Source organism: Crinia signifera, chromosome 7 (genome assembly GCF_055691185.1).
Source record: "Crinia signifera chromosome 7, ASM5569118v1, whole genome shotgun sequence".
Classification (NCBI taxonomy): Eukaryota; Metazoa; Chordata; class Amphibia; order Anura; family Myobatrachidae; genus Crinia; species Crinia signifera.
In genome coordinates this window covers 58,518,710-58,546,243 of record NC_139223.1, presented here as the reverse complement: position 1 = coordinate 58,546,243, position 27,534 = coordinate 58,518,710, and the positions used below count along the sequence as shown (strand labels likewise).

At 46.6% G+C, this 27,534-nt stretch overlaps 1 protein-coding gene across 1 annotated transcript; it reads right to left on the bottom strand.

The window, feature by feature from the left end:
• Positions 1 to 1,795: 1,795 nt before the first annotated feature.
• Positions 1,796 to 27,494, bottom strand: LOC146019455 (uncharacterized). Its single transcript, XM_083151990.1, has 2 exons — positions 27,442 to 27,494; positions 1,796 to 2,669 (listed from the first exon to the last, which is right to left on the bottom strand). The coding sequence occupies exons 1-2, from the start codon at positions 27,445 to 27,447 to the stop codon at positions 2,184 to 2,186; spliced, it is 492 nt and encodes a 163-aa protein (XP_083008116.1). The 5' UTR covers positions 27,448 to 27,494; the 3' UTR covers positions 1,796 to 2,183.
• Positions 27,495 to 27,534: the final 40 nt, after the last annotated feature.

The following is a 27,534-nucleotide window of genomic DNA, read 5'->3' as shown; positions in this document are numbered from 1 at the left end:
ACCCTGTGCATGGGCAGGGGGGTGTGGTCTATACTCCAGATGCTCCTGTGCGGCCACACCCCCATTTTCACCACTGTGAGGGCATGGCTCTGTGAGCCACTTGCCATGTCCCCATCCCCTATGTCTCTGGGAATAGATGCACAGTGTCCATTCAACGCAGAGCAGCGCTGGGCAGGGAGGACTATCAACTGCCCCCCCCCACGCAAGCACTACTGGATCCAGGAGGGACGTGGGACCATTCCCATGGAAATTGGCATTGACATCACTGTGACACTGCATGGCCCATTAATAACCAGTGCATTGACCATTTTTGTTAAATAAATTGCAAGAACTGTGGTTGAGTGCAAATGTGTGAACCCCTGAGCTTCCAGTAAATAAATAAACCACATCAAATAGTATTAATAAAAATAATCTTACATTCAACCCTCCGCGTCCCGACCAGCACTCACGGCGGCACACAACACCTGCCGACTGCCACCCGATGACCGCTCCTGGTAGCCGAAACAGCCGCCGACTGCCTCCTCCTAGCGGCTCCGCTGCAATGCTACTTCTTACCCCGCTCCCACATGCAAGCAAATGTGGGGGATGGGGACATTTTTCTTTTAGGGATGCCAATCCTGAAATCCTGGGATTGAACATTTTTCAAAAATTTTTTTCAAAAAATGATTGAAAAAAATGCCCTGGGATTGGCATCCCTAAAGCAGACTGATAATATAATTCTAGAAGCTACCAATTTAAATCATTGTGCAAAAAAAAGCATTATGTTTGCTGTCTCTGCTTGCTGTTTCAGGCTTCATGGGATCTACTCATCACGATATACTGTATGCCTGGTTGCTTGCACCTGCATTGCTGTGAGTCCCACACTACTTTGGGTCTTGGCAATTAATATGCAAGTTACTAACTCTTACTCCTGTTCTGTTTAAGTGGTAATGAGAGTTCCATACAATATCTAGGTGGTGAGTAATAGGAGAGAGTGCAATATGATAATCATTAGTAAAGATGAAATTGAGAATGTATTCTTTTTGTCTTATCCCCCTTTTCCACTGCTGAAAAATCCCAGGCAGCAGCCGGGTATACGCTCCAGATATGTCTCCTGCCACCTGATGTTTTCTCATATACATACCCAGGCTTCTAGAGTACAGATACTGTACCCGTGGGAGGTAAGTATCTTGTCAGAGGCAAGTGCCTCACTTGGATTAGCCCGCAGACTTTGAGCTTGGCTACCCTAAAAATAATGACCTCCTATCAATGGAGGTTCCAGCAGACGAGCGCTGTCCTGTCAGGTGGTGTCTGATATGCTGGGGATAAGTGACAGGATATTATATATAACAGTGGAAATCAGTTATTTTTCATGTGAAGACACCAAACCCCAGGACAAGCCCTCATTCCCTCGTACATTACCCATGATGTCATAATGATGTCACAGAGGGAATAAAAGCAGAGCTCAGCCAGAAAATAAAGACAATGCAGGTGTACAGCACTAAGCACATAGACCAATAACAGTAACACAGGGGACATTGAGGATTGAGGTTCTTGGCACATAAATGTGAGCCCACCTACCACGTCAAGGTGACCTCATCAGGTGTGGGGGGGGGGGGGACTGTGCTATGCCATTGTATGCTGTGCTTAGCTATGCTATACTAAGACCATAGCCTTATTATAGCATAGCTAAGCATAGCATAGGATAGCATAGCATAGCGTTCTATGCTGTGCTTAGCTATGCTATACTAAGACCGTAGCCTTACCATAGCATAACTAAGCATAGCACAGAATAGCATAGGATAGTGATAGCATAGATAGTTTTAGCTAGTTTTTATTTTGCAGGAGTCTGTTGTCACTTAACTCACGCAGCACCCACAGCGTTTCAGAAATTTTGAGACCCTTGACCTGGATGAGCCAGAGGGCACCTTCTCAGACAGGGGTGGGCATTTGGGAGCTTTGACCGGGTCTGCCGGCTTGGCCTTGACCGGGTCTGCCGGCTTGGTCTTTAATTCATCTTCTGGCTTGGTCTTGAATTTGTCTGCCAGCTTGGTTTTGACAGGGTCTTCTGGCTTGATTTTGACCGGGTCTGCCGGCTTGGTCTTGACCGGGTCTGCCGGCTTGGCCTTGAATTCGTCTGCCTGCTTGGTCTTGAAGTCGTCTTCTGACTTGGCCTTGAATCGGTCTTCCGACTTATTCTTGAATCAGTCTTCCGACTTGGTTTTGACCGGCTCTGCCAGCTTGGTTTTGAATGGGTCCGCCAATTTGTACGTGAGTGGGTCTGGCAGCTTGTTCTTGCGTGGGTCTGCCAGCTTGTTCTTGCGTGGGTCTGCCAGCATGTACTTGAATGTGTCTACCGGCTTGTACTTGAATATGTCTGCCGGCTTGGATCTTTCTGCCGGCTTGTGCTTGACCTTGGCCAGGTCTGCCGCCTTGGATCGTTCTGCTGGCTTGTGCAGGTCTACCGGCTTGGCCTTGATCGTGGTTGCCAGCTTGGTTTTGACTGGGTCTGCCGGCATGTACTTGAATGGGTCCGCCGACTTGTACTTGAGTGGGTCTGCCAGCTTGTTCTTGTGTGGGTCTGCCAGCATGTACTTGACTGGGTCAGCCGGATTGTACTTGAATGTGTCTGCCGGCTTGTACTTGAATGTGTCTGCCGGCTTGGATCTTTCTGCCGGCTTGTGCTTGACCTTGAAGAAAATAAAAAAGAAACGAGAGAAAGATACATTCACATTGAATTATCATTTCCTAGCATTGGTGATACAACACAATGATCCCTATGGCTACATGCATGTCTTGTGGCCATTTATATGGAACCACCTGTAAATTTCAATAGATAAACAATCCGTGACACGTACTAGTGACTCTTCTTTACCAAGTATAGTAGCTCTTACTAACTGCTTTGGGGCTCATCTACATTTGGATATGCAATTTTAAAAGACTCCTCTCAGATGTAGTAAAACATACCCACGCTTCTAGGTGCCATGTTCACAATATCTTCAAATAGAGAAGAGGACCTGATTCACGCCAAGGAGATGTAAGTATCAGTATGTATGTGGTGTGGGTGTGAGTGTAATACAGTTATACATTTCTAATGTGTGTGTGTGTGTGTTTATTTGGCTATTGGTTCTGCTGTGGAAATACAAGTCCCAGCATGGTCAATAATGCCTGCATGCTGGGACTTGTGATCCTCCAAGTCCCAGCATGCGGGGGAGGATTGTTGGGACTCATAGTTCCACATCAGGACCCAATGGTTTATTTTATTTTTTACACACAGATCAGCCCGTACCCATAGCCCAGAGGTACTGGGGACAGCCAAGGCTACAGTCTGGGCTGGTAAATTCTGGAGGAGGGGGGCCTTCATGGGGGGTCCTCACTTCCCCAGGATTCCAGCCCAAACTGACCGGAGGGATTAATGCTTTGGCCGGGGGGACTTGTATAAAAAGTCTCCCCCAGGCTGTCGCATTACCCTGCTGACTGGTTGGGCCTGACAGGGCCGCCAAGAGGTATGCTGGGCCCTGGCTAACAGATGCGCATAGTTACTGTAGTGACTTTTAGAGACTGCACACGAAGTGGCTTCACCTCCGTCCTCCATCCTCTCACCCCATAAGTGACATGCTCATGATGACAGGATGGGGCAGCGGCAGCTACTGTACTGTGCTTCCGGAGTCTGCATACAAAGCAGCTTCACCTCCGTCTTCTCACCCAGTAAGTTACATGCTGGTCTCACTATATTATAGAGGGTGCAGGGGATTGCTTTGGGGCCCCTCAACCCGCCGGGCCCCATAGCAACTGCATCCCCTGCACTCTGTATAGTTACGCCACTGGAACCAGGACCAGCACTTGAGCCTGGTGCTGTTCTTAAAAAAATACGGGGAACCCCTATTTAAATTGTTCCCTGACTTTTTAAAACCACGACCGGCTCTCTGAGCCCGGGGCTGGTTACGACCGTGGGTGGGGACCCCACGCCGTTTTTTTAAAAATGGTTTATTTATTTTTCTATTTTTTTAACAATGCAGCCTGCACAGATCTGACTGATCCGTGCAGGCTTAATCCAAATACGCCTTGAAAATGAGTGGTATTTTCCAGGCGTTCTTGGCCGGCAACTAGCGGTTGTAGCTTAGTAAATTAGGAATCACCATTCTTTTGAGTGGTGATAACTATTCGTATTCTATCTATGGCATATACATTCCTATTTGTAAATATGAGTACGAATGTGCCATGAATATGAATACGAATTGTTGTATTTTTGGCATAGTAAATGCCAAAAATATGAATACGCCTAAAATATTCATATTTACTAATATGAATATGAATATTTTAGGGGCATTCGGCTTAGTAAATTTCCACCACAGTGTTAACACTATCGTCTTATTTTTTCTAGAGATGAGCGGCGGGCACTTTTTCGGGTTTTGGATCTGGATCTCCCTTCGTGTTTTGGATCTGGATTGGTTTTGGCAAAACCACCCTTGCGGGTTTTGGTTTTGGATCTGGATTTTGTTTTGGAAAAATGCTAAAAATTGCTTAAATAACAGATTTTCGGCCTGTTTTGCCCCTAAAGTATTTTTAAGCTCAACAACATTAATTTCCACTCATTTCTAGTCAATTTTGATCACTTCTCAGCTCACAAAATTGTTTTCATTGACTGTAGTTGGGCCAAAAGGTTATACCGAGGTAGCTGGATGACTAAGCTAGGCAACAACAGTGGGCATCACATATATATGGACCTTACACTTCCAACCTGGCACATCTTGGAAGCAGAGCGGCACTGCAGGGGCAGACAGGGTGGCAGTTTAATAAACTACCCCCCCTAAAAAGAGAAAAGAATACAAAGATGTGCAAGTTGAAATTGTCCTTGGGCCCTTCCACCCACCCTTAGTTTTACTAGTAGCTGCGCTCCTCTGTTAGAACCTTAAAACAAGTACCAAGACCCCTATGTGGCTTGATTGTGCACTGTTTTTACCATTTGCAGCCAAGGAGCAGTGGGCGTTTGGTGCAGCACTGGCTTTGTCTGCAAGTGTGTATCTGTTTTGATCAGTTTAATATCCAGCAAGACCCCTATCTGGCGTGATTGTGTTATTGATTGATTGTGTGATTGATTGTTTGATTATTAAATCATTAAATCATGGATGTCCCTGATGACATCTTTGCATCTATAATAGTGAACGATGCACCGATATTTGCTCCAAGTTATACTAGTAGCTACGCTCCTGTTAGAACCTTAAAACAAGTACCAAGACCCCTATGTGGCTTGATTATGCACTGTTTACCATGTGCAGCCAAGGAGCAGTGGGCTTTGGTGCAGCACTGACTTTGTCTGCAAGTGTTTATCTGTTTTGATCAGTTTAATATCCAATAAGACCCCTATCTGGCATGATTGTCTGATTGATTGATTATTAATTAATTATCTGATTGTTGAAATCTGGGATCATTACCAGTCGCCTCTTTATACATCACCTAATGGGTGGAGGGGAGGGGGGTAATTGGTGGCAGATGAACGAGTTCCTCCACCACTCTAGGACCCCTGGGTTGGAGATCCCTATCTAGTCTACCCTTATAGACCCCTATGTAGGTTGTGAGGTCTATCAGTCTGCGACATCTGTCACCCAACTTACCGCTAAGGTTAATTCGTTTGATATGACTGGCTAGGCGTGTGTTCCCTTTCCTCCCTCACCACTTCACAAGTTCACATGTGTCCCTCCCAAAGACGCGCACTCACTCTAATTGGATGACCATCCCCAGCTTTTTGGACTTCTTCCCACCATTCATCCATCATATCCCAAAAAATAATTTAACGCTCGAAAGAGCCAAAAAACTACGAAGAAAGAGCAAGATAAAGATTTGCTTAAGCCCTCCCACCCATCATGCTACATCAACAGAATCCACATCCTCATCCAATTCCTCAGAAGCATCCTCAATAACCAGGTCAGCATCTTGACTGTGGATGCTCTTGCACACACTTGCAGAGGGCACGCAAATGGTGGAATGAGCCTCCTCTTCATGAACAGTATTTGAAAGGTCCGGCTCACATATGGCATCCCCGGACACACTTAGACTCTCCTTTTGTGAACTCGCCTTTGTCTTATAAACTTTCCTTCTTTTTTTGGAAATATTAGCAGAAGGGCTACCATCATTCTTCTGAGATGCTGTACCATCAGTGAAGGCCGCAGCCTTTCCTTCCCACTGCGTGTGGTGAACTGCATATTGCCAATTTTATTTTTCTCTGCAGGGGTCTTAGATTTTTTTTTTATGGACCATTGTAAAATGAGATTTCTGCTTTGCTTTTACATGGCCTCTAGGCCTTTGACCATCGGCCTTGCCATCATGAATCTCACTGGTGGTACCAGCTTCAGCACTTCTATCAGGTTGCTGAACACCCACTATTTCCTCCTCCATCATCCTCTAAAAATTAGTTTTTATTTTATTAATTTTAATTATTATTCTTATGGACACAGCCCGTTACACTGGACACTAGATATATGTTGTCACACTGGACAATGGATATATGCTGTCACACTGGTCACTGGATGTATGTCGTCACACAATGCATATATGTCACACTGGACAATGGATATATGCCGTCACACAATGGATATATGTCACACTGGACACTGGATATATGTCGTCACACGGGACACTGGATATATGCCGTCACACTGGACACTGGATATATGTCGTCACACTGGACAATGGATGTATGTCACACTGGACACTGGATATATGTAGTCACACTGGACAATGGATATATGTCACACTGGATATATGTCGTCATACTGGACAATGGATATATGTCGTCACACTGGACACTGGATATATGTCGTCACACTGGACAAAGGATATATGTCACACTGGACACTGGATATATGTCGTCACACTGTACACTAGAAATATGTCGTCACACTGGACACTAGAAATATGTCATCACACTGGACAATGGATATGTGCCGTCACACTGGACAATAGATATATGTCGTCACACTGGACAATGGATATAGGCCGTCACACTGGACACAGCCCGTTACACTGGACACTGGATACAGCCCATCACCCTGGACACAGCCCCTGGACAATGGACACAGCCCCTGACACACTGGTCACAGCCCCTTGTATTAAGGACACTGCAGCCCCTGTACACAGTGTACACTCAGCAGCACTGCAGCCCCTGCGTGTGAGCACCGCAGCACCGAGTTAGTTAAATCACACAACACAGGGCTCAGGGCTAAATAAATCACAACACAGGGCACGGGCCACTGGACAGTGGACACAGCCCCTGACACACTGGACACAGCCCCATTTATTATGGACACTGCAGCCCCTGTACACAGTGTGTACACTCAGCAGCACTGCAGCCCCTGCGTGTGAGCACTGCAGCACCTAGTTAGTTAAATCACACAACACAGGGCTCAGGCCTACATAAATCACTACAACACGGGGCACGGAGCACAGGCCACGGAGCACGGATTTTCCCACCCACCCTCTTCCCTCTCCTAGATTGGAGTGAAGATGGCGGGGCGCGTGTGTGTCTTTTATAATATCCCGGTCCCGCGAGAATCCTACAGCGCGATGATGACGTTTTGCCTCGATTTCGGTCCGGAATTCAGGCGGGAACTCCCAAACAGTCTCGGATCCGGACTCAGATCACGATATTCGGATCTGGCGGATCCCGAGATCCGGACCCGCTCAGCTCTAATTTTTTCTATTGTTATAGCATTAACCATAATCTTAATTTCAGACTAACCCTTATTCTTTTTTTATTTATTTTATTTTATAAAATACTTTATTTTCTCATGAGCCATATGTATCAAGCTTCAGAAAGTAATAAAATGGACAGTGATAAACAGCCAGACAATCAGCTCCTACCTGTCATGTCACATGCTGGCTTTGAAAATAACAGGTAGGAGCTGATTGGCTGGTTGTTTATCACTTTCCATTTTATCACTTTTGAAGCTTAGTGCATCTTGTCCTCACTGTAAGTACACCTCAGGAAGAGTAAACTGTTACATCTCTTAATTGTATAATCCCACAGGAGGGGTGGCTAGTGATGGTGATGTGAGGTGTTATCTACATTGGGAGTTTAGCCTGTACCATGGGTGTGGCTGTTTGCATGGAGGTTAGAGCTAGTGCCTACTTTCCAGCACTTTATGGAGGAGAGCAATAACATGACACCCACACACACACCATGTATACAGAGCATCAGTGACCCCATATAATCAGAGCGGGATTAAGGAAGGGGCCCAGGTGGTACATTATCTTAGGCCCACCTGTCTCTTAAGGGCCCCCGTCACTGGTAAGGGCCACCCACATGGCACAATAGGTGCACTGCTGCAGCTCCTTGCAGTATCTCTCTGTATAACACAGGCACAAGCAGAGGGCTTGAATGATAGGGTGAAACATGCTTTGGTTCTTAAACAATATAAAAACCTATCAGCTGATATTATATGTCTCCAAGAGACCCATTTGTGTGATAACAGATTGTTAGCCCTGCGCCGTCCCTGGATAGGATGGTCTTTTCATTCACAGTTTTCATCATCCTCTCGATGAGTGTCGATAATTATTAAGAAAAATGTTTTATTTGAATGTATTTCAACCAGTATCGATTCAAGTGGTCGATATGTATTTTTGGATGGGTATATTAACTCCATTAGGTTTTCCATTCTTGCGGTTTATATTCCCCCTCCATTCTCATATTATGTATTAAAAAAGGCCTTGGATTGTGTTTCATCGTGTCCAGAAAATCATGTTCTATGTCTGGGCAATTTTAACACAGTTATGAACCCCCTCATTGATAGATGGAAAAAGAGTGAAGGGCCGGTCAGGAATATGAATGGACTGGCTGAGTTCATTGCAGAAATTGGGTGGTGCGATGTATGGAGAGAAAGATACCCAAAGGAATGGCAATTTTCTCGTTACTCCTCCTCGTATAACACCTTTTCAAGGATTGCCTTAAGGCCCATACACACTTGACGATTTTCAGCTGAAAATCGGTCAAAACAGCCGTTTTGAGCGATTTTCTACCGAAAATCGCCCAGTGTGTGTGCCCCGGAGATTGACGACTAGCGATGCTGCGCGCTCCCGCATCATCGCTAGGAAAGTGGTTCATCTGCTGGTTTTACCAGCAGATGTGGCGATGATGGATGGTTTTTCATCCATCATCGCCATGTGTGTACGCCTGCCGGACTGAAAGATTAACCACTTTCAGCCCGGCGGACCACCCCCCGCCCCCTCGCCTGTCTGTACTCACGCTGTGCTCCTTCTGGTCGGCCGGCTGGATGCTGCTGCAGAGCCCTGCTCCCCAGCCAGGCTAGCCCCGCCCCCAGCCTTGCTAAATACGGAGCAGACAGCACTGCTCCCTGCAAACACCCTGCTGGCCACCAATGTTTATATTATTCTGCCCACTGCCACCAATGAATTCATTAAATGCACCAATATAATATATATATATATATATATATATATATATATATAAATATATATATATATATATATAAAAATATATTAAGAAAAAGGGGGTTGTGGCCTTGTCCTGCGCTCTTTGGGAAGCAGCACTACTCTGGGGCCTCGCTGTTAATAGAGGTCCGATAGAAATAGATAGCATGAAAGGTATAGAGGTGCGCTTCAATATGTTTCACCAACAATACATTAAAATCGAAAATTGTTTTATTTCAAACAGTAAAATGTATAAAATACAACAAACAGTGGTTATCCAATAGTTGTCTTCACAGAGGTGTATAAATTCCTGATTCGACCAATGGTAAGGATGGTCTGAGATACCCTACGCGCTTCGTCCCTAAGGGACTTCTTTAGGGGTAATACACGTGATCTAAAATGGTGAAACAATGCCATAAATAAAAATGGTATACAATATCCTATAATCTGGAATGGATAAGGTGGGAGGACGAACTGTATGGAAGGAAGAGGAAAAACGAGGAAGAAAAAAGGAAAAAAGGGGAAACGATATATATCTGATAGCACCAATGCTTTTTTACCGTGGCAGGTAGGAATTAGGAGATAGAAGTGGAAAAAAGATCTTATTAAAAACACCCAGGGGCCGATGGTCTGATACACCCTGGTGAATAGATGTAATAGAGTATAGTGGGTGGATAACATACCAATCTGTTAAGGCAGTTTTCACTCATGTGAGAGGGAAACTTCTCTGATGTTCAAATTGGAATAATGGTCGGAGTTGTTAATCGTAGGTCGTGATACAGCTGATATTCAAATATCAAGACGTTTAAGAATATTGGAATTCTCTAAAATGGGGGGTTGATAAGGTGCAAGTGAGTGTACTCTAATGATACATCTGTCTGGCCCCCTGCTAACATCATATTTACTGTTAACATAAATAATGGCTATCACTGTGTATAACCATAATTTCACATGTACATTCAGTATTTAGATGTGAGCCCAATACATTCGATCAAGTTAACAAGTGATTTAGGATGTTAACTTGATCGAATGTATTGGGCTCACATCTAAATACTGAATGTACATGTGAAATTATGGTTATACACAGTGATAGCCATTATTTATGTTAACAGTAAATATGATGTTAGCAGGGGGCCAGACAGATGTATCATTAGAGTACACTCACTTGCACCTTATCAACCCCCCATTTTAGAGAATTCCAATATTCTTAAACGTCTTGATATTTGAATATCAGCTGTATCACGACCTACGATTAACAACTCCGACCATTATTCCAATTTGAACATCAGAGAAGTTTCCCTCTCACATGAGTGAAAACTGCCTTAACAGATTGGTATGTTATCCACCCACTATACTCTATTACATCTATTCACCAGGGTGTATCAGACCATCGGCCCCTGGGTGTTTTTAATAAGATCTTTTTTCCACTTCTATCTCCTAATTCCTACCTGCCACGGTAAAAAAGCATTGGTGCTATCAGATATATATCGTTTCCCCTTTTTTCCTTTTTTCTTCCTCGTTTTTCCTCTTCCTTCCATACAGTTCGTCCTCCCACCTTATCCATTCCAGATTATAGGATATTGTATACCATTTGTCAGCGCGGGCGGATTTTGTGTTCCCGGCTGTGACCGTGGTGGACCAGTGGAGGGCGCTGGAGAGCCAAAGGCAGAAGGTTTGATGTAGGACATACACGGGGAGATCAGGGCACAGCGAACCAGAGAGTTGACGGAGACCAGGAACAGGGGCGCGGAGTCTAACCTGCCAGCGGTATTCACCAGGGAGCCCCGCAAGGAACTTTGGACTTAGCTGCGTCTGACAGGCAGGTCGCGGCCCCCTGCCCTGGTCCTCTGGACGCAGGCAAGGGAGATGATACTGGAGAAGGAAAGGCAATCTGGAAACTGCGGAGGACTGCACAGGATGTCGACAGCTGAGGTAGACTGTGGTGCCGACAATGGTGCCGACGGCTGGTAGATGGCTCAGGTATATGCTGGAGAAATAGGACGTGGGTGATAAAGTCTCTATAGAGCACAGCAGCTGAATGTCGACGCTGGTGTCGACGGAGCCAGTCGCTAGTTCAGGACAAGATGGAGAATGTCGCTGAAAGGCTTGGAAGCCAATGGTGGTAATGGCGAGGCACCTGTACTCGACTGCAGAGGTGGAAAGGCAGGAGTCTTCTGGAGATGGATAACCCAGGAAGGTATAGCGGGTGCAGGTAACGCTGGAGAGAATCACAGGGGAGCCTGGAGATCTCGGAGTCTTGGAAACTTCTCTGTCACAGGAGAATACTGAGAGCAGGTAAGCAATTGTTCAAGACAAGGAAGGAAGGCCGCAGGCCGGCTTTATCCCCCTTGCTTGTCTGTGATTGGCTGCCAGCTGTAGCACCAATCAATGCTGGGAAAGGAGCACACACCTTGATCCAGGTACAGGTGTGTGGGTCAGAGGTGACGTGGATGAACAGCGGGGATTGGTCTGGGGAATCAGCTGACTTGAGAGTGTCATGGCGGCACCCATGCTGCCCGGGAACGGCGTGCGCTTGGCAGGGAACTATGGCAACTGACCGCGGGGACACAGGGGACATCGCGCCACACATCAGAAGCCATGCGGATGACAGGCCTCTCACGCAGTACCGACCATCGAGATGGTAATGAGCGATGTTTCCGATGGTAAGATCTGCGGTTTGTGACAGTACCCCCTCCTTTTAGGGTGGGCACCGAACACCCTTTGGGCTTGGAAGGATGTTCCTGATGGAACTTTTCCCTTAGACGAGGAGCATGAACGTCTTCAGCATTGGTCCAACTTCTCTCCTCAGGACCATATCCCTTCCAGTCAATGAGATACTGAAGGCGTCCATAACGATGGCGAGAATCCACGATCTTTTTTATCTCAAACTCCACTCCTCGCTCAGTTCTGACTTGTGGTGATACCGGGGATGAAGACTGGAAGCGATTAAGAATTAGAGGTCGTAGCAAGGAGACATGAAAGGAGTTGGGAATGCGTAAAGACTTGGGTAATTTTATTTTGTATGCTACCGGGTTGATCTTCTGTTCGACAATATATGGACCTATGAATCGAGGCGCAAATTTCATTGAGGGGACCCTCAGTCGTATGTTTCGGGTAGACAGCCATACTTTGTCACCAGGACGGAATTCTGGTACTGCACGTCTCTTACGATCCGCAAAGAACTTGTAACGAACTGAAGCTTTCTTTAGATTGAAGTGCACTTTTTTCCAGATTTGTGAAAAGTGTCTCAGGGCTGCGGTAGCTGCTGGCACTTCGATGGTTGCTAATGCCTCGAAGGTGGGTGGCCTGGGATGTTGGCCATAAACAATGAAGAAGGGGGAGTGACCTGTGGATGAATGGTACCTGTAATTATGGGCAAACTCAGCCCAATGGAGTAGCTTGGACCAATCATCCTGGGAAGATGAGATGTACAGCCATTGGACTGCGGATGATAAGCAGATGAAAACTTCAATTTAATTTGAAGGGCTGAAGACAGGGCTCTCCAAAAGCGTGCCACAAATTGCACTCCTCGGTCAGAGACGATTTCTGTAGGCAGGCCATGGCTTTTGAAGATGTGCTGCACGAATAACTGCGCCAAAGTAGGAGCGGAGGGTAACCCGGAGAGAGGTATGAATCGGGCCATCTTCGAAAAACGGTCAACTACCACCCAGACGGTGTTGTATTCTTGGGACTTGGGTAACTCTGTGATGAAGTCCATTGAAATGTGCGTCCATGGACGCGTTGGAATAGATAAGGGGCAAGGTTTTCCAGCAGGAATTTGACGAGGGGTTTTATGCTGGGTACAGACAGTACACGATGCCACAAAGTCTTTGACGTCTTTTCTCATCTGGGGCCACCAGTAAGAACGTTGGAGGATTTCAAAAGTGCCCTGAACGCCAGGGTGTCCGGAGAATAAGGACTTGTGAGCCCAGGACAGCAGTCTTTGGCGGAGCTCAGGGGGTACAAGAGTTTTGCCAGGAGGAGGTACCGGAGAAAGTTGCGTGGGAGCAAATGCGATGGGGTCAATGATGGGATGATTCTCGGGTACTAGAGGATCCTCTTCCATGGAGCGAGATAAGGCATCGGCCTTTACGTTTTGAGAACCAGGACGGTACAGGATCTTGAAAGAAAATCTGGAAAAGAATAAAGACCACCGGGCCTGACGAGGATTCATACACTGAGCTGACTGCAAGTACAGGAGATTTTTATGATCAGTGTATATGATGACTGGAAACTTGGCGCCTTCCAGGAGATACCTCCATTCTTCGAGTGCTAATTTAATAGCCAGTAACTCCTGATCGCCTATGGAATAATTTCTCTCTGCTGGTAAGAATTTGCGTGAGAAAAAACCACAGGGATGCTGTTTCCCATCCTCGGATGTCTGAGACAGTACTGCACCTACCCCTATGTTGGAGGCATCGACTTCTAGGGAAAAAGGTCGTTCCATATCAGGCTGGGACAGAATGGGTGCAGAGATGAATGACTGTTTCAGCAACTGGAATGCCGACAAGGCCTCTGGGGACCAGACAGACGGGTTGCTACCCTTGCGGGTGAGAGCTGTAATAGGAGCAATCAGAGTGGAGAAACCCCGGATGAATTTTCGGTAATAGTTGGCGAAGCCAATAAAGCGTTGTACGGCTTTCAATGTAGTGGGTTGAGACCACCCAGTGATGGCTTCCAATTTCTCGGGGTCCATGCTCAATTGTGACCCGGAAATTAGGTATCCTAGAAATGGGACTGAGGGTACCTCAAATGTGCATTTGGAGATCTTGCCGTAGAGTCGATTTTTTCTGAGACGGAGGAGGACCTCTTTGACTTGGGAGCGGTGTGAATGTAAGTCTCTGGAGAATATTAGAATGTCATCCAAATAGACCACAAGACAGATGTACAGCATGTCCCGGAAGACCTCATTAACGAATTGTTGAAAGACAGCTGGGGCATTGCAGAGGCCGAAGGGCATCACTAAATACTCGTAGTGACCATCCCTCGTATTGAATGCAGTCTTCCACTCATCACCCTTGCGGATACGTATCAAGTTGTATGCCCCACGGAGGTCCAGCTTGGTGAAGACGGTGGCACCTTTCACTCGATCGAATAATTCTGTGATCAAGGGGAGCGGATAGCTGTTTTTGACTGTGATGTTATTTAACCCTCTGTAATCAATACAAGGTCGCAGACCACCATCTTTTTTTTTTTACAAAAAAGAATCCTGCGCCCGCTGGGGACTTTGAGGGCCTGATGAAGCCTTTCTGTAAGTTCTCACGAATATATGTAGACATGGCTTGAGTCTCAGGAACCGAGAGAGGGTATGTACGTCCCTTGGGAGGAGTCTTTCCAGGAAGGAGGTCAATTGGACAATCCCACTGACGGTGGGGCGGCAGTGTGTCGGCTGATTGTTCACAGAACACATCAGCAAAGTCTCTGTAAACTTCGGGGAGGCCAGGCACAGAGGTGGCCACGGCAGAGCGCACAGGTATCACAGGGTTAATGCAATGCTGATGACAATGATGACTCCATTGCTCTAATTGTAAAAGCGACCAGTTGATGGTGGGGTTGTGGAGCCTGAGCCAGGGAAGGCCCAATACAATGTCATAAGACGCCTTAGGAATGACAAAAAATTTAATGTGCTCTTGATGTAAAGTGCCTACTTTCAGCAGAACCGGTTTGGTACTGGCACGTACCTCACTGCCCGGAATTTTACTGCCATCCACTGCTGTGACGATGAGATGAGGATGTAGAGGCATCACGGGAATTTGTAACTTGGTAACAAGATGCTGAGAAATGAAATTTCCTGCCGACCCGGAGTCGACCAAAGCGGAGCTTGATCTGAGTCCAGCAGGGGTCTCTAAGGACACTGGAAGGGTAAAGTCAGTACAGGGAGGAGACTTTGAGACATGACCTAACCTAACTCCTCCGTTACAGGTTAGGCCCTGGAGTTTCCCGACCGCTCGGGACAATCATTGATGAAGTGACTGGGAGCAGCACAGTAAATGCAGAGTTTGTTGCGCTGTCGACGGGAACGCTCTTCAGGAGTCAGGCGTGATCTACCTATTTGCATTGGTTCTTCACTCGCAGGGGACTCTGAGCGTACTTGAGGAGTAAACTTGGGAATTAACTTCTTTTGTTTCTCTAGACCTCTTTCTCTGATGCGGAGATCAATCTTTACACACAGAGAGATTAAGTCTTCCAAGGAATCAGGAAGATCGCGGGTGGCCAGTTCGTCTTTAATGCGGTCTGATACCCCTAGCCAGAACGCGGCTGTCAGGGCTTCATTATTCCATTGTAACTCAGAGGCCAAAGTCTGGAACTGGATCACATATTGTCCCATGGATCGGGACCCTTGTTTGACCCGTAGTAAATCTGTGGATGCTGAAGTAGAGCGTCCAGGTACATCAAATATACGGCGGAAAGTCTGTAGGAATTTGCCATAGTCTGACAAGAGGGGATCAGATCTCTCCCATAACGGTGATACCCAATTGAGGGCGGAGCCAGTTAGCAAAGACACCATGTAAGCTATCTTAATTCTGGCGGTAGGGAAATTGTGTGGAAGAAGTTCAAACTGGATCTGACACTGGTTGATAAACCCCCGGCAGAGTTTAGGATCGCCGTCATATTTGCTGGGGACTGGTAGCTGGAGACGGGAAGGTAAAGCAGCGGGTGGAGATAGATTCCCCTGGGTAGTTGACACAGGAGTCGGCAATGACTGCTGCAATGTGTCCAAGCGATTGGATACTTCTTGAAGGAATTTTATCACTCGCTGCTGCGTGGCTTCTTGAGTCTCTATTCGGGCGGTAACATTTTGAATGACCGCTGGTCCCACACTGGGGTCTTGAGCCGAGTCCATCGGTCTTGAACAAACTGTCAGCGCGGGCGGATTTTGTGTTCCCGGCTGTGACCGTGGTGGACCAGTGGAGGGCGCTGGAGAGCCAAAGGCAGAAGGTTTGATGTAGGACATACACGGGGAGATCAGGGCACAGCGAACCAGAGAGTTGACGGAGACCAGGAACAGGGGCGCGGAGTCTAACCTGCCAGCGGTATTCACCAGGGAGCCCCGCAAGGAACTTTGGACTTAGCTGCGTCTGACAGGCAGGTCGCGGCCCCCTGCCCTGGTCCTCTGGACGCAGGCAAGGGAGATGATACTGGAGAAGGAAAGGCAATCTGGAAACTGCGGAGGACTGCACAGGATGTCGACAGCTGAGGTAGACTGTGGTGCCGACAATGGTGCCGACGGCTGGTAGATGGCTCAGGTATATGCTGGAGAAATAGGACGTGGGTGATAAAGTCTCTATAGAGCACAGCAGCTGAATGTCGACGCTGGTGTCGACGGAGCCAGTCGCTAGTTCAGGACAAGATGGAGAATGTCGCTGAAAGGCTTGGAAGCCAATGGTGGTAATGGCGAGGCACCTGTACTCGACTGCAGAGGTGGAAAGGCAGGAGTCTTCTGGAGATGGATAACCCAGGAAGGTATAGCGGGTGCAGGTAACGCTGGAGAGAATCACAGGGGAGCCTGGAGATCTCGGAGTCTTGGAAACTTCTCTGTCACAGGAGAATACTGAGAGCAGGTAAGCAATTGTTCAAGACAAGGAAGGAAGGCCGCAGGCCGGCTTTATCCCCCTTGCTTGTCTGTGATTGGCTGCCAGCTGTAGCACCAATCAATGCTGGGAAAGGAGCACACACCTTGATCCAGGTACAGGTGTGTGGGTCAGAGGTGACGTGGATGAACAGCGGGGATTGGTCTGGGGAATCAGCTGACTTGAGAGTGTCATGGCGGCACCCATGCTGCCCGGGAACGGCGTGCGCTTGGCAGGGAACTATGGCAACTGACCGCGGGGACACAGGGGACATCGCGCCACACATCAGAAGCCATGCGGATGACAGGCCTCTCACGCAGTACCGACCATCGAGATGGTAATGAGCGATGTTTCCGATGGTAAGATCTGCGGTTTGTGACACCATTTTTATTTATGGCATTGTTTCACCATTTTAGATCACGTGTATTACCCCTGAAGAAGTCCCTTAGGGACGAAACGCGTAGGGTATCTCAGACCATCCTTACCATTGGTCGAATCAGGAATTTATACACCTCTGTGAAGACAACTATTGGATAACCACTGTTTGTTGTATTTTATACATTTTACTGTTTGAAATAAAACATTTTCGATTTTAATGTATTGTTGGTGAAACATATTGAAGCGCACCTCTATACCTTTCATGATATAAAAATATATATATAAATATATATATATTTATATATATATATGTATATATTTATATAAATATAATATATATATATATAAATATAATATATTATAATATATTGTTGGTGCATTTAAATGAATACATTGGTGGCAGTGGGCATATAAAAATATAAACATTGGTGGCCAGCTGTGTGCGTCATTATCTGCTGGGGACGGTGTAGGGCACGGGGCGCCCCAGACGGGGGGAGGGCGGTTGGTTGGCGCTTACTCGCTCCACTGAGGGGGGGGGGGTTATGCGGCCGGCGCGGTGCTCCACGGAGGAATTATGCGGCCGAGTCGCTCCAGGGGCACACGGGGGGGGGGGGGGGGGGGGAGAGAAGATGCGCACCCCGTCTAGTACATGCATGCCATTTAAATAAATACATACGTGGGCAGTTTTCATTTAAGTAAATATACATTTGTGGCAGTGGGCATATAAATATATAAACATTGGTGGGCAGTGTTGGCGGTAACGTATACATTGCTGGTCTGTGCCAGCAATGCATAAATTAGTGCCAACACTGCCCACCAATGTTTATATATTTATATGCCCACTGCCACCAATGCACTGTATATATGGAACCCTTGGAATTCAAACCCAGCCCATTTTATAATGAAAGATTTTCAGCAAAGTCTTTTGCCTCCTGAAAATCTCTTGCTCTTTGGGGGAAAATAGCTCATTGTGTATGCACTACTTTGGGGGAAAGATATATCTATCAAAGATTTTGGCAAAGTCTTTTGAAATGAAAATCTTTAAGTGTGTATGGGCCTTTAGTCTTTTCCTCCAAAAGTCTGTTAATACATATCTCCCATATTGAATATAAAAATCGAGGAATCTCGGACCACTCCCCAATTGAGATTCAACTAGATTTAGATACCTGTAAAGGATTTAGTTATTGGAGATTTCATCACTCCTGGTTGATCCAGTTGGGTAATGTTGTGGAAGTAGGTTTTTTTGATAGTAATATTAACTCGACTACACCCACCTATGTGTGGGATACCTTCAAAGCCTATCTCAGAGGATTGTTAATTAAGAAGATCTCTATCATAAAAGGGAAATGTCGCGAAAAAGATCTGATGCTAGAATCTAAAATGAGGGAGCTAGAACAGAAATATCTCCTGGATAGAATGGGGTCAACAAGGATAGAGTGGCTGGACACTCAACGAGAGTGGGTGGAGCATCTTTAAGTTATGGAAGAATATCAGTTATTAAAGCAGTCACATCAGATTTATAAGAACAATGACAGATCTGGCAAATATCTTGCCTATTTATCCAAAGTAGAAAGTGCCCTAAAAATAATAGCTAGCATTTGCTCAAGTACAGTAGAGTTAATGACAAGTGCACCTGAAATAGCGGCAGTATTTCTGGAACATTACACTGAGGTATATCAGTCTAGGATCACTATAGGAGGGGAGGAGATTGATAAGTATGTGAATGGAATGGATCTACCTAAACTGTCACAAGAAAGCTGTGAGTTATTAGATTCACCCATTACCCTGGAGGAGGTGCAATCAGCAATCAAAGCGCTTTCAATGGGTAAGGTCACAGGTATCGATGGTCTTTAAGGAGAAATTTATAAGCATTACTGTGGTGTTATTGGCCCTAGACTATTGCACTCCTTCCAGAGTATGGACTTAGAAGGGAAACTGGCTGATTCAATGACGGAATCAATAATTACTGTTATTCCTAAAGCTTATAAGGACCCCACATTGGTGGACTCTTATAGGCCAATCTCCCTGATTACCGCCGATGCCAAGATTTTTGCTAAGATCCTGGCAACCAGGTTGGGCGGGGTAATCAGGGAGATGGTACACCTCGACCAAACTGGATTTATGAAGGGAAACTCTACGGCCATTAATATACGAAGAGTGTTCACCTTTATGCAAACAACGGATATCATGGGTCATAGTTTTGCGATCGCGTCATTTGACACAAACAAGGCTTTTGACTCAGTAGAATGGCCTTATCTGAGAAGTGCTATGCAAGCCTTTGGGTTTGGTCCCGGGTTCATAAGGTGGGTGTTCCTGCTGTATCAGAATCCAAGGGCTAGAATATTAGTTAATGGCTACATTACCGACTCCTTCCAACTAAACCGAGGTACTAGGCAGGGGTGTCCCCTCTCCCCTCTCCTATTCGCGATCGCAATAAAGCCAATCGCCTGCAAGTTGAGAGTTGCGATGGGTGAGGGGAGAGGTGAACTGAGGCATAAGACTGATATGGTATCCCTTTACGCCGATGACCTCCTGGTGGGCTCCTCGGAGTATGAGAGGGATCTACCAATAGTTGTTGAGTGCATTGAGGAGTTTGGGATATATTCTGGGTTAATAGTTAATTGTAAGAAATCACATCTTCTTGTAGCTCAAAGAGAGGGGAGTCGCGAGTATGATATCGACTTGGGCCTTTCTAAGGTTGACAGGTTTAAATACCTGGGGGTTATCATCTCTAAAGACCCTATATTTAAATTTGTTGTGGATAATATTGATCCCTTAATATCGCACTTAAAAATTAAGAGAGCTGTGTGTGGCTTGCAGGTAGTGAAATCATGGTTTTCACTTAATAGTCTGCAGCTATACTTATTACATTCAGGTGTATGTGTTTGAGTAATTAGCAGACCCAGGCGTCCGCTCTCATGCGGTATCTCTAGGGGTGTTCTGAAGCTATCTATGGCGTCTGCCTGTTTTTGGCCCAAAATGCACAGTGCGTTCGCCGCGGTTGTAGCACCGTACATTTTTGGTGCACACCCCCGTGTACGCCCATGTTTACGCCCAGTTTTCCTCATTATTCCGGCCGCTCCCCTAAAAATGCCTCCATGCCGCCCACAATGACCGTACTCTTGCGGACAGGTTTTTTTGCACGGAGAGACCCGTCCGTGAGCGGTGTGAGGTCGCCGCACATGCGCATAGCGAAAGCTATGCATGCGCAGATTGAAAAAAACCTGATCTGACCGCGTACGGTCCTACCGCACCAAGCAGAATAGCCCCCTAAATTCTATGATATTTGGGGGGAATGGTATTATTCACAATATTATTATTATATATATATATATATATATATATATATATATATATATAGTAAAATTATGAGCACCAATGTTAAAATTAGTAATAGGAATATACCTATCCAAAGGAGCTAAAGGAATTATTTCTGATGGCACGGCGGATGGGTATTAAACCTTAACACTATAATGTATATTAAACTGTTGAGCACTAATGCGGAAGGTATAGAAAGGTGAAGTTGTCAAAGGAATAGATACACTTGGCTGTGATGGCCTAAATGATGCACTAAAAGATTAAGTGAAGTGATAACACGATAGAGTGAATCCCACAGGTACACCAGATTGTAAAAATATGTATATATATCACTAAAGTATAGTAGGTTGATAAGACTAAGTTAACTATGCTACTGGACGATAGGTAAAATGACTCTGTGGAGTGTCTATAATTATCGAAAAACATGCTGAGTTACCAGACTGCCTCAATGGAACTATAGAAGTAGGAACAGAAGAGGGAAATGTATGTTCCTACATACATTTTACTCTCTAGGGTGCACCTCCACGCCACTGATCCTGTGAGACTCTGTATAACAGGCCTCCCATACCTTCTTTGTACTGTGGACTGTTAGAATTAATTTGTCAAATTTACACTGATTATCGCAAACCTGTGCACTGATCCTTCTCCCCCTTCCCTTTTTCCCTAAATAACTATAGAAGTAGGTAATGAGCAGGTATTTGTGGAACAAGATGATAACCCTAAATGCAACTGTGGGGGGAGCTGGGCTGGATGTTTTGGTTTTAATGTGTTTAATATGTCAATGTTTGTATGCCTGTATGTCTATTTTTTATGTCATGTATAAGTCATGAAAAAAACTGAATAAAGACAATTTATAAAAAAAAATACAAAATCTTACATGAAACAAAACCATGTATTATTACCATGCATCTCTGGCGTGAATATACATGAAATGTAATTTGGGAACTTTATGATTATCACCCCATTGAGGTGTTCTAAAGCCGTGAAGCAATTTCCTTAGACAGATTGGTACTTGTTTCCTAGAACGGCCACAATCTTGTCCATCGTGTACCTTAAAGTTAAGGTACACGATGGACGCGATGGACCCGATTTCCTTTGAAATCAGGTCCATTTTCCCGGCAAAGGCAAAATCGGGAGCATCGCGTCGGTCGCGTGCATTAACATGGCCAGCGACGCGACCGACGCGATTTTGCCATAGGCTTCGATGTTAAAATATTTTTAACGTTGAAATCGGGAGCATCGCGTCGGTCTTGTGCCATTATAATGGCACAAGATGAGATGGACTTGATTAAGTCCATTTTACATAGCAAACAATGTGAAATGGGCCAATATGACCCATTTCACATTGTATATGGCCCCGTCATCGTTAAAAAGTGAAGCAACCTCATTGTGATCGTCACCCCACGATTGATGCCAACCCGAAGCGTGGCGAGCGCAGCGAGCCCACAAGGGGCGGCGATGCACGTCCTCCGACCTTTTCATACCCCTACTATCCACGTCGGCGTAGAGTTGAGAATATAAAGTGTGGCGAGCTCCGCGAGCTCCGCGAGGGGACGTGTATACCTGTGAAGTTATATGCGTCCCCTCGCGGGGCTCGTTGCGCTCGCCACGCTTCGGGCTCGGTGGCTCGCTGCACTCGCCACACTTTATATTCTCAACTCCACGCCGACGTGAATAGTAGGGGTATGAAAAGGTCGGAGGACGCGTACCACCACCCCTCGCGGGCTCGCTGCGCTCGCCAGGGGTGCCGTTGAGGGGGTAAAATTTGGGGTCTGGGGACTACTTTACATTGAATCCAATGTAAAATAGGGTCCCAGGGGCCGTATTCACATTTGATTCAATGTAAAAATCGGGTCGATCGCGTCAGTCGCATCGCATGCGATTTGGTCGCATGCGATGCGACCGACGCGATTTTTCCGACCCGATCACCCCGATACAAATCGGTGTGGCCGTGCTAGGAAACAAGTACCGACAGATTTTCTCTCAGACTTCAGGTGCTAGCTCAGGAACATTATTAATTCAGCCTTGGAGACACCTTGTCTTTCACAGAAGTAAGACGTCTCCTGGGTACAGCCGGCCTTCACTCAGCTTTGAAGAAGTTTGTCCATCAAGTAATTCCTGGTACTATTTGAAATTGGTAATGAAAGAATTGTTTGTGCACGTTCATGTCTGTAGTTGTACATGTCTGTTTGCGAAGTGTGTCTGTTTCTTGGTAGATGTACAGTACCAGATCTGGTCAGGATCTTCATACATGCAGAGCAACCAACATTTTACTGAGGTGAGCCATCACAATAGCTAAGCTTTAAGGGACCCACGCCTTACAATGAATCAGGGCAAGTTCAAAATCCTTGATTCCGTTTCCAACCCAAATTAGAATCGGTGAGTCATATAGACTAGTAACACATGCGGCATTTTGCTGGTTCTCCAACCAATCAATTGTAAGAGTCTGCTAATTGGCATGAGGCAGGGGCGTAGCTATGCTGAGGCAGCCCCCGTCATGGCTTGGAGGAGCCAGCGCCTGCTGGGCGCACTGAGAACTGAAGAAAGGTCACTGACTGCACACAGAGCTGGCGCTGGCTGCTCAGCACGCTCTGCAGTGCAGGAAGGCACCGACATGGACAAGCGCTGTCCCTGCTGCTCCTGTCAAACAGCTGACAGGCAGCAGTAAGCTACAGCAGTGGAGAAGAAAGCTCTGCAGCGCGATCCCCCTGGCCGGTCCTCTCCCCCTCAGGTAAACACACACAGGCTTCCCACTGCTGCAGTGTAACCTCGAGGCTGTTACAATCAGAGTTGCCCCCTCTATGGCAGGTTGTGGGGCGGATTGGGTATTAAAACCAGCCCAGGAAATATCTTGAAGCAGCCCTAATGGGGGGGGGGCCCGCTAGCATTATGGGGGTGTGGCCTATTTCAACGAGGCCACGCCCCATTTTCGCAGCTGTGGGGGCATGGATAGTTGCTCTCCGAGCTGCTGGCTATGTCCCCAGCTCCTCAGGCTGCAGAATAGGCGCATGGGAGGGGGGACGCAGGGTGGTGTAGAATGCTGGGAGGGGAGATGCAGGGTGGCTGAGGATGAAGGGAGGGAGGATGTACGCAGGGTGGCACAGGACACAGAGTGTGAGGGGGCATAGTGGCACAGGATGCAGTGTAGGAGGGGGAAAGCAGAGTGACAGAGGATGCAAGGAGGGGAGTGGCAAAGTGGTGGAGGATGCAGGGAGGGGAGACGCAGAGTGGTGTTGGTTGCATGGTGGCAGAGGATACAGGGAGGGGGGACGCAGGGTGGCGTAGGATGTAGGGTGACAGAGGGCAGACACAGAGTGGCATAGAATGTGGGTTTGCGGAGGATTCAGGTAGGGAGGGGGAAGCAGGGTGGCGTATATGTAGGCGCCTTATAAATAAAATTATAATAATAATAATAATAATATATATATATGTGTGTGTGTGTGTGTGTGTGTGTGTGTGTGTGTGTATATATATATATATATATATATATACATACATACATACATACATACACTACTTCACTGAGGCCAAGCATTATTATTTCTCCCATTGCCATGTTTAATTACCCTCCTCCTTGGCCACCCTGACCGTCACCTGCTGTTTATGTTGTGTAGCTTTTGCTGGCCTGGCTTCCTGCTCCAGCCTCCGCCACCCATCGGATCCAGCCCAGCGGCGCAAAACAGTCCTGTGTGCTGCTGCTTCTGGGGTCAGTGGCAAACGCAGGATTTTTAAAGGGGGGTTTCCAAATAATTGGTTGCAGACCAATGAAAAAAAATATTGAGCAGAATAAACGTCCAATATACACTTTATTGTGTAAAGATAAATAATATAAATAACATTTGGGTATATACTTATACACGTAATGCCCACAGTTGTACCGACGCTTATACACATAACACCCGCAGTAGTAACGATACTTATACACGTAATGCCCACAGTAGTACCGACGCTTATACACATAACACCCGTAGTAGTAACAATGCTTATACATGTAATGCCTGCAGTAGTAACGATACTTATACACATAACGCCTGCAGTAGTAACGATACTTATACACATAACGCCTGCAGTAGTAACGATACTTATACACATAACGCCTGCAGTAGTAACGATACTTATACACATAACGCCTGCAGTAGTAACGATACTTATACACATAACGCCTGCAGTAGTAACGATACTTATACACATAATGCCCGCAGTAGTAACGATACTTATACACATAACACCCGCAGTAGTAACAATGCTTATACATGTAATGCCTGCAGTAGTAACGATACTTATACACATAACACCTGCAGTAGTAACGATACTTATACACATAACACCCGCAGTAGTAACAATGCTTATACATGTAATGCCTGCAGTAGTAACGATACTTATACACATAACACCTGCAGTAGTACCGACGCTTATACACATAACACCCGCAGTAGTAACAATGCTTATACATGTAACGCCTGCAGTAGTAACGATACTTATACACATAATGCCCGCAGTAGTAACGATACTTATACACATAACGCCTGCAGTAGTAACGATACTTATACACATAACGCCTGCAGTAGTAACGATACTTATACACATAACGCCTGCAGTAGTAACGATACTTATACACATAATGCCTGCAGTAGTAACGATACTTATACACATAATGCCCGCAGTAATAACAACGCTTATACACATAATGCCCGCAGTAGTAACGATACTTATACACATAACGCCAGCAGTAGTAACAACGCTTATACACATAATGCCGGCAGTAGTAATGATACTCAGTGTTCGCGAAAACCCCCCCCAAAAAATGGGTCATTCACTTCTAAAAATTGGGGTCCTTCCTGACCTTTTTTGGGTCCCAACAGAATAAAGCCTCCTCTCCCCTTCTCCCCAGCATGGCACATGTTGGTCGGGGGGGGGGGGTATCAATTGGCCCACTCGCATAAAGATACATATATACAGTACTAGCAACTATATAAATCCGAAAATAGGGACAGTGCGTGCCGAAGGACGCGCCAAAAAATTTAGGGCATGTTTTTTGGGGGGGGAAGTGGTGTGGCCACATAATAGTACACATTACAGCACACACCATTATGCCCAGTACACGTTACAGCACACACCGATATGCCCAGTACACATTATACCACACACCGTAATGCCCAGTACACATTACAGCACACACCGTAATGCCCAGTACACATTACAGCACACACCGTAATGCCCAGTACACATTACAGCACACACCGTAATGCCCAGTACACATTACAGCACACACCGTAATGCCCAGTACACATTACAGCACACACCGTAATGCCCAGTACACATTACAGCACACACCGTAATGCCCAGTACACATTACAGCACACACCGTTATGCCCAATACACATTACAGCACACACCGTTATGCCCAGTACACATTACAGCACACACCGTTATGCCCAGTACACATTACAGCACACACCGTTATGCCCAGTACACATTACAGCACACACCGTAATACGCAGTACACATTACAGCACACACCGTAATGCCCAGTACACATTACAGCACACACCGTAATGCCCAGTACACATTACAGCACACACCGTAATGCCCAGTACACATTACAGCACACACCGGGGGGGGGGGGGGGGGGGGCTGGTAAAGCTGATACACTGCTCACCAGAGTAGGTGAGTGGGCTGTCTGCGAGGCAGGGGACTGGATGTGGCTGGAAGAGCTGAAACGCCAGCCACATCTAGTCCCCCACTGCGCTGACAGCCTGCTCACCTCTTATGCTGTGAGTGGCTGTCCGTTGTTACAGCCATATTGCATCCTACCCCCCGCCCTCAGCAGCAGAATGGACTTACACGGCGGGGGCGGCAGAAGGATGCACAGAGCCACAGACATGGTGACAGTGAACCTGCTCTCAAAACAAAAGGCAGGGCGCGCGGCTTTAGTGATTGGCAGGGAGCGCACTTGCAGTGATTGGCTGCCGGGCGACCACTGTGCAATGATTATGTCCAGGCCGCCGCTGCAGTGATTGGCTTACAGTGGCTCACAGGCGCAGCTCAGCGTATCCTCGGGGACCCCTTCCGTTTGAAAAACTGAGTCCCCGGTGACCGTTTTATGGTAAAATAAAAACAACGGCAGCAGTAGTAATGACACCTATACATGTAATGCCCACAGTAGTATTGACGTTTATACATGTCACTACCACATTAGTAACAACACTTATACACAGAATGTCCACAGTAGTAATAATACTAATACACATAATGCCTGCAGTAGTAATGACGCCTATACATGTAACGCCCACAGTGTGCCCCCCCCCCCCCCCCCCAATAGGCAGACTTGTCACATATTCACATGCCCCAGGCCCTCCAGCATAGCCACCCCCCCATAGGCAGACATGTCACATACCCCTCCAGCACAGCCTCTATAGACAGACATGGGGGGGGGGGGGGGGGATCTGAATGTCACATGTCTGCCTATGGGGGAGCTGAGCTGGAGGGGGATCTCTGTCAGTGAGTCTGTCTGCCCTAATGCAGACAGCAACCAGTCACAGACCCCCTTCCCCCTCATGTGCAGGAATGTCAATGTCACACACAGAATCCCCTCCAGCACAGCCTACACTGTAAAACTGGAACATGCAGGGAGACTTATTCCCCATGTCCCTCACAGTGTGACAGGAGTGAGTCTCTCTCTCTCTCTCCCCTTACCCCCCCCCCCCCCCCCCCCCCCATTCCCTAACAAGGTTGCCAACCAGTGTCCCCAGAGCCCACAGTGACTCACATTCATAATTCTGGAAGCTGAAGCCCGGCCACAGCGCTGCTGCTCCTCGTCTCTCTCCCCTCTCAGGCTGACGTCATCAGTCTGAGAAGTGCT